At 38.3% G+C, this 14209-nt stretch overlaps 1 protein-coding gene across 1 annotated transcript in view; it reads right to left on the reverse strand.

Moving 5' to 3' along the window:
* The window catches only part of LOC140493884 (protein lin-54 homolog), a 69701-nt gene that overhangs the window by 45407 nt on the left and 10085 nt on the right, over window positions 1–14209 (reverse strand). Inside the window, exons 4-5 of the mRNA XM_072592878.1 lie at window positions 10906–11064; window positions 8114–8291 (exon numbers count right to left, since the gene is read on the reverse strand). Coding sequence (XP_072448979.1) covers window positions 8114–8291; window positions 10906–11064 — 337 coding nt within the window. The remainder of the gene's footprint in view (window positions 1–8113; window positions 8292–10905; window positions 11065–14209) is intronic.

The following is a 14209-nucleotide window of genomic DNA, read 5'->3' on the forward strand; positions in this document are numbered from 1 at the left end:
TTTGTTCCTCAGAAAGAGAATGAATTTTAAATTTGGATACTGCTAATTGCAACTTGTAAATATATGGTCCGTATATGATACAGTGGGTTCAAAGTGTTAAAATGAACAAAATTTGAAAATATCAACTGGAGAATGAAGTTGAAAAAATTGAGAATGATGAATATGCATGAATTGGAGATTGTTTCGTGCTACCCCTTTGGAGAAACAGACAAATAGAAGTTAACTGTTTCCCTGAACAAAAATAAGATTTCATTCAACTGGATTACACATTGTGCCTCAAGCACAATTAGTCTTTTACCACTTCTGTTTAGAAGTGAATCAGAAGTCCCAGAATTTTAATAATTTGATCAGTCATTTATAAGGATTTTGGAATTGTATAAATAAATTCATTTGAGTTTAATGAGATTATCTGAAAATAATAGAAAAAGACACATGATATTGATGACTTCAGTGGATATGAAAGAAATGTTTCAGTTGAAGAGAAATAAATTACATACTGGAGGGAACCTGGTAGACCAATGATATTTATTTAAATTTGGATGAATTCAGATGCAAAAGTCGTAGCTTAATTTAGCAAATTACTGTTGAAGAAAACAAAATAAGATGCTATCTGAGATGATAAAAAAAACAAGCAAGATCAGCCAGAAATGTTTGATTTTGATTTTAAATGTACTATATTAATAATTTATTGGACTGTAACTTTTTTTCCAAGGCATCTAAATGAGATAGGGTAGTAACTGGTGGAATATGTAAAATTTTATGAGGCGCATGTTGTGGTGCAAAAGACACTTCGAGGGAAGGAGACTGGAATTGATTCCCAAACCAATCATTGACATATATGAGTACAGAGATGTGGAACTGAGTTGTTTAGGTTTCACCACCTAATAGGCTTCCATTCTTAGTTGCATGGATAGCAATGTAAAGTGCCATTTTTGAAGGGGAAGTTTTGTCATGGTTTATTAATATCTGTTTGAAAATATTGACTAAATATGAAATCAACAGTACTTTGTGTCAGCTGAGATGTGGTCCATTTTATCTTGCAATCTTGAAAATATTGACTAAATATGAAATCAACAGTACTTTGTGTCAGCTGAGATGTGGTCCATTTTATCTTGCAATGAGATTGGTACTTTACTGTCAGAAATGCCACACGTAGTGTTAACTCCATCTCTATGACACCCATTCTTTGTTTGCTAACAGAAAGGTCAGAGCAGATCTGCTAACTGCTTTGTTTCAGGTAAACATCCAGATTCATGGCAGCATGGTAGCAGTAACAGTCTCTTGGTAGTACTAGCAGCCTGAGAGATGCCCATTGTGTACAATGGCAAGAATACCTGCTTGCATTCTGGGTAGAACATGTAACCACCCTATGGAGAAAAAAAAATAACTGCTAAAGGCACCCAGTGATTCAAGAGTTGTTGTTGGAACAGTAAGCTCAGTTGGCTGGAATGTTAGTTTACGATTTAGTGTGAACAGTACATGTTCAATTCATGCACCACTGAGGCTACAGATTGGATTCAAGCAACTTTCCTGTCACCTAAAATGCATTGACCCTCAGGTATTCTACCACCAGCCACCTTTTTCAAATGAGAAAACAGCCCTATGTTCGCCTGAAACTATGCAACTTATGGGAATGATTACAATTTCACCAAGATGGACTAATTTTGTCTTCCTTTCAACATGAACCATTACTTAAAGAACTATATTGTTAAGAACTGTACATTCACAGTATTAATTGGTTGGGATGTTCTGATGTAGGATGTTTTAATGTAGTAATATAAGGTTTTTGGAAGTTGACACAGTGTCTACTGTTGTGTTGCTGCCTTAAGACAGTAGCACAAGGATGGGAAATCCAAAGATGATTGTTATGTGAATACATTAGGAATAACCTATAAGTTAACTAGTTAAAGGTCAACTAGTTAAAGGTCACCAGTGGTTAACACCCTGAATTAATTGCCCGGGCAGAGCATAAATTTAATCATCTGATTTCTGACTGGAAGAATCATATAGCTCTTGGGTTAAGGAGCCATAAGAATAGAAAGAAACAGAAAATGTTTTGGTCACACTAATTCAGTCCTAAATTCAAGACACATCTTGAGTATAAACAATTATAGTTCATGAGCGGTCTAATGAGTGCTTGGACAGAATACACACTCATAGTCACAGGTTTATAAGAAGCACAGCTAGTAAAAAGGTTCACTCAATTTACTGTTTCAAAACATAATTGATAAAATAGAATTAGATGGTGATAATATCCATTTTGGAATGGTGCACAGCATTTTGCACACTGAGGATAGTGGCTTGAACTTGATTAATCCAGAACCAGTAAACTACGCAGTATTGGTGTCTCACTCAGCTCAGAGAAATGGTGCAGTCATATCCCATCCAAACAAATTGTAAAATTGCTTCCTAGTTTTTGATGGGATTGGTACTACCATAACACCAGGCACCCAGCCTCATACTGTGCACCAAGTTGAAGATAAAAGATCTGACTATGTTATGTACAATGACATACTACCACATGCAGTCTCAGAAGAAGATAGTTTAGTGAGAAGTAACTTGGAGGACTGATTAGATCAGATTCACTACAATGTGGGAACAGGCCCTTTGACCCAACAAGTCCACATTGACCTTCTGAAGAGTAACCCACCTAGACCCAATTCCCTCTGACTAATACACCTAACACTATGGGCAATTTAGAATGGCCAATTCACCTGACTGGCACAAATTTGGACTGTGGGAGGAAACCAGAGCATCCAGAGGAAACCCACATAGACACGGGGAGAATGTGCAAACTCCACACAGACAGTTGCTCAAGGCCAGAATCGAACCTGGGTCCCTGGTGCTGTGAGGCAGCATTGCTAACCACTGAGTCACCATGCCACCCAAGACAATATTGCTAAGAACTGCATTTTCATAGTATTAACCATTTTGGGTGTACTGATGTTGAAGGGTGCAGCACCCGTCAAGTTGAGGTAATATGTTCTCATAGAGTACAATATGACCTTGAGATAACCTGGGAATTTAACAAAATTAAGGCAGAGGCCAATGTATCATGGAAGTAATTGATGCCAGCAATAAACCAACACAGAACTTATCATTTTGGGGGAGAATACTGTGTAAGAGCCATCAAAGTTTTTAAGTTACACGAATAAAATCTGTGAGATACCCAAACTAATCTGCTTTAGCCTTGAAATCTGGGTACAGATTGGATTCAAGCAACTTATCAACATCTGCCACCTAAGCTCTATGGCCATCGGGGTGACCTCCGGGATGATGTCACAATGTTCAACCATGAAATACGACCTCTGCCGGAGCACCTACTGAGACACCACAAAGACATTGATAGATCTCCTTTGATTGCTCCAAACTGTGGCAGAAGTATTGGATAATTTTTTTAAAATACATTGAGAACATCATTTTGTTGCAGGATTTGAGGAACTGTGCACTTAGTGTTTACTCCATCTTTGGATGCAGATCATTTGTGAATAATCGTACAACTGTAATCATTTTGTAGCTGCCTCCTGAAGCCTATGGCTGAACATAGGGACAGCTGACTCAGTGGCTTGGCAATGCTAAGATCAAACAAGCAAGAGCAGGGTGTTATGCTTAAAGGGACTCAGTTGTAGGCAATAAAACCCAGGCTCCAACCTATCAGTAGAGTACAGGTTGAACAGTGTGAAGTGCAAGTTAAGAGCATAGGGATGTGAGACAGCTGCAGAGCCCAGGGATTCTCACTATATCCTTTGGAAAGTGTATCCTGGTAGGTCACCTCCTGGCTCAGAGTTCTGTCCAGTGCCATCAGGCAGGACCTGGTTGAGAGAATTGATTAAGATTGATACTTAAATGCATATTAATGCACAAATGTAGCAATGACCAATTTTTCAAGCATGATGGGCAAAGTAGCTGAGACTGTAAAAATGGTACAATATATTTCCATTGTCATGGGAACCTATCTAAGCATGTATGTTGTAGAAGGTAATGACCTTTGCAAGGTTGAGTAACAACCTTGAGGGATAAGGGAATAGATGGGGAGATGTTCAGCCACTGCAATAATAGTACTTCAAAGAATTATTGAAAAGATGAAAGGAATATCTGCAAAGCTGGCATAGTTTTGTCCATTCATAAACATTTGTGATGTAAGTGCTAAGATAATCAATGACAAGTGACCTGTAAAAACATTGAAATGAAATGTGAGAATTAAGACTTAAACATTGCTAAGAGTTTGAAGTTTTTCATCTTGCATCCATCAGAATCAAGATACACGAAATAAACTTTAAAAAAAAGAGACTTTTTTTATATAGAACGAGAAACGATGTTGATTCGTTAGGCCATAACTGACACAGAGATGCTGCAAGACAGTTAACTGTCAAACTCAATTCTCAGACCAGGCAAGGAGATTCTGATTGGTCAGCTATTTAGAGTCATAGAGATGTACAGCACAGAAATAGATTCTAAGCTCAAACTCATCCATGCCAACCACATATCCTAAATTAATTTAGTCCCATTTGCCAGCACTTGGTCCATATCCCTCTAAATCTTTCCTAATTATGTACCCATCCAGGCGTCTTTTAAATGTTGTAATTGGACCATCCTCCACTACTTTCTCTGGCAGCTCATTTCATACACGCACCACCGTCTATATGAAATAATTGCCCCTTAGGTCCCTTTTAAATATTTCCCCTCTCACCTAAACCTATGTCCTCTGGTTCTGGACTCCTCTACCCCAAGGAAAAGACTTTGTCTATTTCCCCTATGCATGATTTTATAAACCTCTATAAGGTCACTGCTTAGCCTCTATGGGGATGCAGCAGAGTTTGGCTATCTTTTGAAAATGATGCAATGTCTGTACAAATTCCTTTACCAACATAAAACAGGGTCCATTGTATTTATGCATGGAGCTTTTAAACCCACAAATGCACCACACTGCAAGTATGGCTAATGACTTTAAGTTGGCTTCTGGTATAATTGTTAGCACAGCCAAGAATATTTTATAAATGAGTTCCGATAGCAGAATCACTCAAGTGGTAGATATACTTTTCTGAGGCTTGTCAGCCCACACATCATGCTGTCTGCTGTGAATAGTTAATGGGATGTATTGTGTGAAAGGTCAACCTGCCATAAGGAAGGAGAGGATCAAATATGAAGGTAGGCTAGCCAGTAATATTAGAAATGATAGTAAAAGTTTATTTCAATATATAAGAAACAAATGACAGGCAAAAGTAGACATTGGGCCACTTCAAACTGATGCTGGAAGCCTAGTGATGGGAGATAAGGAAATAGCAGGAGAACTTAATAAGTACTTTGCGTTAGTCTTCACAGTGTAAGACATGAGTAATATCCCAACAATTAAAGGGAGTCAGGGGACTGAGTTGAGTATGGTTGCCATTACAAAAGAGAAAGTGCTAGAAAAGCTAAAAGGTCTTAAAATTGATAAATCTCCTGGCCCCGATGGGCTACATCCTAGAGTTCTGAGGGAGGTGGCTGAGGAAATAGCGGAGGCGTTGGTTGAGATCTTTCAAAAGTCACTGGAGTCAGGGAAAGTCCCGGATGATTGGAAGATCGCTGTTGTAACCCCCTTGTTCAAGAAAGGATCAAGACAAAAGATGGAAAATTATAGACCAATTAGCCTAACCTCGGTTGTTGGTAAAATTCTAGAATCCATCATTAAGGATGAGGTTTCTAAATTCTTGGAAGAGCAGGGTCGGATTAGAACAAGTCAACATGGATTTAATAAGGGGAGGTCGTGCCTGACAAACCTGTTGGAATTCTTTGAACAGGTGACAAGTAGGTTAGACCAGGGAAACCCAGTGGATGTCGTCTACCTAGACTTCCAAAAGGCCCTTGATAAGGTGCCACACGGGAGGCTGCTGAGCAAGGTGAGGGCCCATGGTGTTACTGGTAAGCTACTGGTATGGATTGAGGATTGCCTGTCTGACAGAAGACAGAGAGTTGGGATAAGAGGTTCTTTTTCGGAATGGCAGCCGGTGACAAGTGGTGTCCTGCAGGGTTCAGTGTTGGGGCCACAGCTGTTCACATTATATATTAATGATCTAGATGAAGGGGCTGGGGGCAGTCTAGCGAAGTTTGCCGATGATACAAAGTTAGGTGGACAGGCAGGTAGTACTGAGGAAGTGGGGAGGCTGCAGAAGGATCTAGACAGTTTGGGAGAGTGGTCCAGGAAATGGCTGATGGAATTCAATGTGAGCAAATGCGATGTCTTGCACTTTGGAAAAAAGAATACAAGCATGGACTACTTTCTAAATGGTGAGAAAATTCGTAAAGTCAAAGTACAAAGGGATCTGGGAGTGCTAGTTGAGGATTCTCTAAAGGTAAACATGCAGGTTGAGTCTGTGATTAAGAAAGCAAATGCGATGTTGTCATTTATCTCAAGAGGGTTGGAATATAAAAGCACCGTTGTGCTACTGAGACTTTATAAAGCTCTGGTTAGGCCACATTTGGAGTACTGTGTCCAGTTTTGGTCCCCGCAAGTCAGGAAGGACATACTGGCACTGGAGCGTGTCCAGCAGAGATTCACACGGATGATCCCTGGAATGGTAGGTCTAACATATGAGGAACGGCTGAGGATCCTGGGATTGTATTCATTGGAGTTTAGAAGATTAAGGGGAGATCTAATAGAAACTTACAAGATAATACATGGCTTGGAGAGGGTGGACGCTAGGAAATTGTTTCCATTGGGCGAGGAGACTAGGACCTGTGGACACAGCCTTAGAATTAGAGGGAGTAAATTCAGAACAGAAATGCGGAGACATTTCTTCAGCCAGAGAGTGGTGGGCCTGTGGAATTCATTGCCGCGGAGTGCAGTGGAGGCTGGGATGCTAAATGTCTTCAAGGCAGAGATTGATAAATTCTTGATGTCACAAGGAATTAAGGGCTACGGGGAGAATGCGGGTAAGTGGAGTTGAAATGCCCATCAGCCATGATTGAATGGCGGAGTGGATTTGATGGGTCGAATGGCCTTACTTCCACTCCTATGTCTTATGGTCTTATGGGATGTTAGTCTACAAAGTTAATATCACACGGGTATTGGAATTCATATATCCCACTACTCATCTGTGTGGTAAGCAAAACATTCTGTTGGCTTGATGACAGCATCCTATTAGTGCTAGACTATCAACATGCCAATTGTGTTTCAGGGAGCGATCTTGGTGGACATTTTACTTAATCTGTCACCAGCATATGCTAAATAAGATCTCCAATAATTGTGTCCAAGTTTTGAAGTGGCTGAATGATCTATCAGAACATTCCATTACTGGTTCTGAAAAGCTAATTTTATATTTTATTATTCATTCATGGGATGAGGGCATCATTGGATCAGCAGCATTTATTGTTCATCCTTAATTGCCCAGAGGGCAGTTAGGAGTCAATCACATTGCTGTGCATCTGGAATCACATGTAAACCAGCACAGGCAAGGATGGCAGTTTCCTTCCCTGAAGAACATTAGTGAACCAGATGGGTTTTTCGGACAATTGACAATGGATTCATGGTCATCATTAGACTTTTATTCCACATTTTTATATGTAAAATGTAAAATTTCTGCATTTTGGTTACATTTTAATTGAGTTTGTTTACATTGTGTAGCTTACAGTTTATGTCATTTGGCTTCAGCTTAAGTTCAATAGTTTTCTCATTTTTCACAAAAAGTGAAGGATATGAAGTGTTTTTAAAATTCTGGTTTCTTTTTACATAAATGTTTCAATTGTGTCTATCTGCTGACCTGTTTAATTGACAATGTTGCTGTTTTTAGTCAAGACATTCCTTTTTCTTTGGTGCCAGATTCAAACTGTTTTCATGAAAGGGAGGAAAACACACCACAGGGGTTATGAGATCTTTGATGGTAGCTTTTATTAAGATCATGAGTCAGTATGGTTGCTCCATGACTGAATGGTAAATCCAGCCTAACAATTGTTCAGAAAAGAATGTTGTACACGTAATGGCAAATATCATGACTAGCAATCAAATTAGTGAGGTTAAGAGTTTCACACTCCCAAAGGCACACACAATGATCCTTTTGTTTGACTGACATTACTTTTCTCAGCACAGGGTAACTTCCTCTGCACTCAGGTCATTTCTATTTATTATGTACTGTACCTTCACCTGGATGGATTGCAGTATTTTCCATTGAACCAGCCAAAGAACTGAACTGGATGCACTGGGATTTGTTGTCCAGCAGCTGACCAGAAGGAACTACATGGACTGCTTTCAGTTGCCCAGGATTTGTACCATTTATGACCAACATCTGTGTATTACCTTTCAGCTGATACAAAACCTATACAATAAGTGGAAAATAAATGATCACAAAGTTTCAAGATATCCAAATTAGTTGAATCTTTAATGTCATTTAAATGTAAATACAAATTCGAACTCATCTTGGACTCATTCCACAAAAAAGCAACTTACATCCCTCATCACTATGCCATCAAGAGCCTATCCTTCTTCTTGATCATTTATTGTGTGAAGAATTTTCAAACTTAAATGTATGTTTGCCAACTGCAAGTTGGCCTGTTTTCTTAGTGTTCTTCTTTAATAGAAAGAGTTGAAGTAAATTTATTTCAACTAACTATTTCATAGGAAAGTCCTGACTAAAATTGCAAATACAGAATGACAGGTAGAAAGTAATGATTACACATAAATGTTATGTTGAGATCTAACATCATTCGGCATGGGACCTGCTCTCTGGTGTCATTGAAGTTCTTGTGGGACAGTTACTCTTCTCAGACACTACTAACACGAATAGATTCCTACACTTTGTATGCAGAGAAAACAATGGGACTAACGGGCATTTAAAGACTACAAAAATGTGGTTATTTAGTATAGGACCCATTAAAATGAGCAAATGAATTTATAATTCAGTTTATGATTATGAAAGGCATTAAAATTGATCCAGTCTTCCTACATCAACATCCTGTCTCGTCTGAGTCTCAGTAGGTAGAACAATCAGGCACATAACTCAAATTAATTTTTCCTCCTTAAAGATACCAAAGCAGTGGCCATGTGTCACGTGCACAATCAATTGTATTAGCGCATTCCATGAATTTGGGGCATTCTAGTTCATGGGGTTTGATAACACACCAGGCAGGGAATTTACTTTCTAACTGATTGACTGGGATAGGCAGGAAATCTATTTCATGACTGAATCCAATCTAAATCATGTAAGCACAAGGCAAAATGCTGTTTTGAGTGAAAACATCAAACATTCTGAAATGAAACAAGTTATAGACCACCCGTAATGAAGGTCAGAGTGCCAAATCTATTTTGTCTACCTGATGGGTTGCTTTCCAAACATTTGCAGTTCAACAGAAATAGTTACCCAGACACAAATGCTTACGGTCCATGTCCAATCACTTACCTGGCATAGGTTGTGGCTAGAAATAGGGAAATCGCATACAGGCGGATGGAAAGGTTGAAGAACAGCAGTTAATGGTCTTAAGGGTTGCTGAAATGAAGTAAATATAGAGATATATTAAGGGTAATTGTTGCTTGTGATTATTTGTTAATCAATCTCACTACTTTATCTATGTGAGTGCTGCCTAATTATTTATTTATGGTGTGTGATCACATGTTTAGAGGAGTTAGGTCTTTCAACAAAATTTCACTGCACGTATCCCCAACCTTCACCCATTGCCAAAAATTCTTGTGCAGGGCATTCCCAATAATTGGACTTAAATCTATCCAAATACTAAATGTATTAACATTGAAAAGTCAGCTGGCACCCTATGTTAATGTCAGTAGGAATTGCACACTCTACATTGCCTGACTATTCAATGAGGGTAGGCCATGCTTTCTTTCTTTGATTCAAATCTGGCTGCAGGAAATTTGACTTTAACAGCACAGAGACAACTTGCCAGCAAACTATATGTATGATTTGTCTTCTTCTGCAATAAGTGTAGTTTTAATTGACATAAGCCATGATATCGTTAGCAAATTGCAGTCATTGCCATAGGCTTCAACTACTGGATGAAGAAGGCGAGAAAGAAATGAATAATCTTTCAGGATAAAACAACGAAGCAAGATTTGTCATGCATCACACCACCCAGACATCAACCTTGTTACCTTCAAGAGTTTTCTTGAAATGCTGACATGTATTATCATTTAAGAAATTCCATAAAATTCATTTCTAATAATATGGACACATTTATTAATAAGTATAATTCAATTATTTATTAGTTCCCAATACATAATCTGTCACTTTGCCCACTATAACATTTTTTATGTGAGATGTAGAGATAAGATTTCAGAAATTAGTTGCACAGAGTCTGAAACATGTATCAGGCATTTGGACTAGCAGAATTGAATGGTAACTATTGATAGTGATGAAGAGCTTATGCTCGAAAAGTCGACTCTCCTGCTCCTTAGATGCTGCCTGACAGGCTGCACTTTTCCAGTACCACACTCTTCAACTCTGATCTCCAGCATCTGCAGTCCTTATTTTTTTCCCCTATTTTTAAACTCCGAGCCACTAGCAATAAAGGCCAAAATTCCATTACCTTACTGATTACTTGCTATGCAAACCTTTTGTGTTTCATGCATAAGAATGCCCATGCATAAGATCACTCTGCCTTGCACTTGTTGTTTTGGAATTTCTCTACATTTAGATAACAGTTTGCCTTTTGATTCTTCCTACCAAAGTGCATGACTTCACATTTCACTATAATCAAACTCCAATGGCCAGGTTTTTGCCCACTCACTCAACCTGCTTATATTCTCTGCTGATTCCTTATGTTGTCATCACAATATGGCTCTCACCTGTTTTTCTGTCATTAGGCGCACATTTGAATACACATGCTGTTTAACTATTAAATTATTATATTGATAAATTAAATCATAAGGATGTGAATGCACAAATGGCCAAATGTGGTATAGGTCATAGTGACAGAAATTACCGAGGGACTAGTACTGCCTCTGAGCGGAGAACTCTGCTCCATGGAGAGGTGACGAGGTGGTGAGATCTGTCTGTTGATTTCATCCGGCAAGACATCAGATATCGGGATGTCCTCTTTAGATTCAGTGGCAATGCTTGCCACAGCCTCCCTTATCTCTGCCTAAAATCAACAACCAGTTATTATTAACTTTGCATCATTAGCAACATTAGTAGCACATTCACTGAACATTTCCAGGGTCAAAACTTCAATTCTTTAAGGAACATAAATATACATCAATATTCTAAGTAAGAGATACCTCTTATCTACTTTCCAAATTCTTTTTCCCTACTCTGACCTCATTTAGTAACTTGAAAATTTTCACAACACATCAGTGAAAACTCAGTTAGCAGGGTTTGAGGACTTAAGAACCTGTTAGAGTGTGAGGATAGCTGCCATTATTCGGTAAGAGGGTTCATGGTAGCCACTGTTGCCTCAGAGTTTACTACTATCTTGTTGTACATGGTGGTACGTTACAAAGATTTGAGGAAATTCCAATCTAATTCCCAGTTGCAAAATGGAACACTGCATATACTTAAAGTCTAAAATAAAGCAGAAATTTCCAGAAATACTTAGTGGATCAAGCAAAAGCTATGGAGATAACATTTCAGATCAATGACCCTATTATTTGAAGTGGAAATATTAGAGAAATTATTACTGTTGTGATTTTTTTTCTGATGAGTTAGAATTAGGGTTAGGGTTAGGTTCTGATGCAACTTCATGGACTTGAAACATTAAGTTTGTTTCTCTCTTCTGTTGCTTCCTGACCTGATGAATACTGCCAGCATTTGAATTCATAACAGCTTTGAACTCTCACATCACCTCTGGTAATACAGCTAATTATATTCCATTTATAGCTTGACAGGTAGAAACCACAAGATATAGCTGTGGGAAATGGAAAAATGCCAAACTGGTAAGTAGGAACAACTCTTTTTGAGGTTGCCGCTGAAGTACATTGTTGGAACAGATTAAAATGAACTCAATGCTGCATCTAACTTTGCTTCAGCTGAATAATAGTGTTTGATGCCAATAATGGGCTCCTGAAAGGAAAATCTTATAATTGATGGCTCTAATGACCCTTAGTTTGGCACAAGATTCAAGCTGATTTTAAATTATTTAGCAAACATTTAAATTATATTGTTTGTTTGCAGAAAAAGTATGTTTAAATCACATCAAGTTGCATTGTCTGTTGTATGCCAGTGGCAGACTTGTAACAAATGCCTGGCTCGTTAGTGCCATTTATGAATCTGAAATAAATTTGGTAAAGCTCATTTTCCTGTCACAAATATTCCTCTTTTACGTTTATAAACACTATATCAAGTAATTGTGATATCTTCCCAGAGAACTACCTTGGTACTTAATGATATTTGCTATCTCTATTGGTATTCAGTACTGGAAAGAGTTGTTTGATGTTATTCATTGCCACCAGTCCTCCTTTTCTTTGCTTTGTTTGGGTCTATATTATAATTAATGGTAGAGGATATGCCATCTTAGAGTATTCACAGAAAAGCCCTGTTCTTAGATATCATGAAGGTTTATTGCATGGTAGTGATAAGTGCAACTACATTTGATCAAACACAATTATCAGGACCTTGGGGAACTAGTACAGATATATCTACATCCTCTGAAAACAAGATAGAACACCTTGCTTCCACCAGATGGAGCCAACCTAACATGAAGATGAACATGGTAAAAACAATGACTGCAGATGCTCGAAACCAGATTCTGGATTAGTGGTGCTGGAAGAGCACAGCAATTCAGGCAGCATCCAAGTAGCTTCGAAATCGACGTTTTGGGCAAAAGCCCTTCCGAAACGTCGATTTCAAAGCTACTTAGATGCTGCCTGAATTGCTGTGCTCTTCCAGCACCACTAATCCATGAACATGAACATTTAACATGAGTCTTATACTACATTTCCCTCAAAGCTTTTACCTTGTGGTGAACCGGTTATACAATCATGTATATAACAATATGACAGTTACTGCTACCCCTCCCCCTCCATGTCTTTGACTTTACAAATTCAGATGGTCTGGATGTTTCACACATTTCTCAGATCACACTCTCTTCATACTTGGAAGAGTAGTGTGTCTTTTGTTTGAGGACTATTGACAGTGGCTATCCTCTGCGATAAGGTTAGGGTTAGTGCTTAGCAAGATTTTTAATTGTTTTGGATGTTTACATGGACGACATGCTTTAAATCATGGCACAAGACAATATTTGTGACATGCCAGTGACAGCCTTAGATCAAAAGTTATTTAGTGTTGTTTCGATTCTGAAATAGATTTGCTAAAGCTTATTTTCAGACCTCTTTTAAGTTTGAAAACATTATGCCAAGTAATTTCACTTCTTTGCTGCAGCATCTATGAATTCTCAAATATCTTGTGTGGAAGATGTTGCTGTTGGCTCATTATCTGGTAGATCATTAGTGCTCTGAATTTCCTTCCTGCAAAGTAACTGTAATGCTGAGAAAAGTAGTTTCTTACTGAGAGCATCCTGGATTCTGGATCAGGTAACTGCTTCCTGATTTGGAAGTGATAGACTTTTGTTTTTGCAGTACTCTATTTGCTTAGACCACCAGTTTCTTCTTCTTAACCATGTCTTGAATCTGTGGACTTTGGTCTGGCTCCAGGGAGTCATATGCAGCTTAATTTCCTTGATTTGCTATTCAAACTGGACATCTTTATTATCTTCTGCAGTTGTTGATGAGTGAAATAGATTTTCTCACACTCTCAGTCATGTTAGTGAAAACTGGTTGCTGACTCATTACTATCTTTATTGCTGGCATTGACAATTCTGCAGTATCAAGTTGTTAATCAAATGTTTTGCTGTCTCAACAACACCAATTTAAAAACTACTGAATGAAATCAAGTCTGTTGTACTGCTGATTCTTGTTCTCAGTATTAGTTTCTTTTGGTGAACATTGCTGAGTTTTACCTTATAATCTGTCTGCAGTGACGCAGATGTATTTTCCAGACCTGCCAATCCTTGATAATCACAGATTTCACAATGACATTTTAAATATCTTTTAAGACCTGTGACGAACATACCACTGACTGCTAATGCTTAACTGTATCCAACTTATTCTTAATCATACGTCTTCCCAAAACAAAGGAATAGCTAATCTTTTGTCACACACAAGTGAATAATCAGTGATTGTGAAATGCTAAAATATGTGTTCTTGGCCAACCTGCTGGACTTTGATCTGGCCGTCCAGCAACACAATACTGATTAATAGTAGCACAGTCACTCCTTTGATCTTGTCGAATTT

The sequence above is a fragment of the Chiloscyllium punctatum genome, chromosome 22 (genome assembly GCF_047496795.1).
Source record: "Chiloscyllium punctatum isolate Juve2018m chromosome 22, sChiPun1.3, whole genome shotgun sequence".
NCBI lineage: Eukaryota > Metazoa > Chordata > Chondrichthyes > Orectolobiformes > Hemiscylliidae > Chiloscyllium > Chiloscyllium punctatum.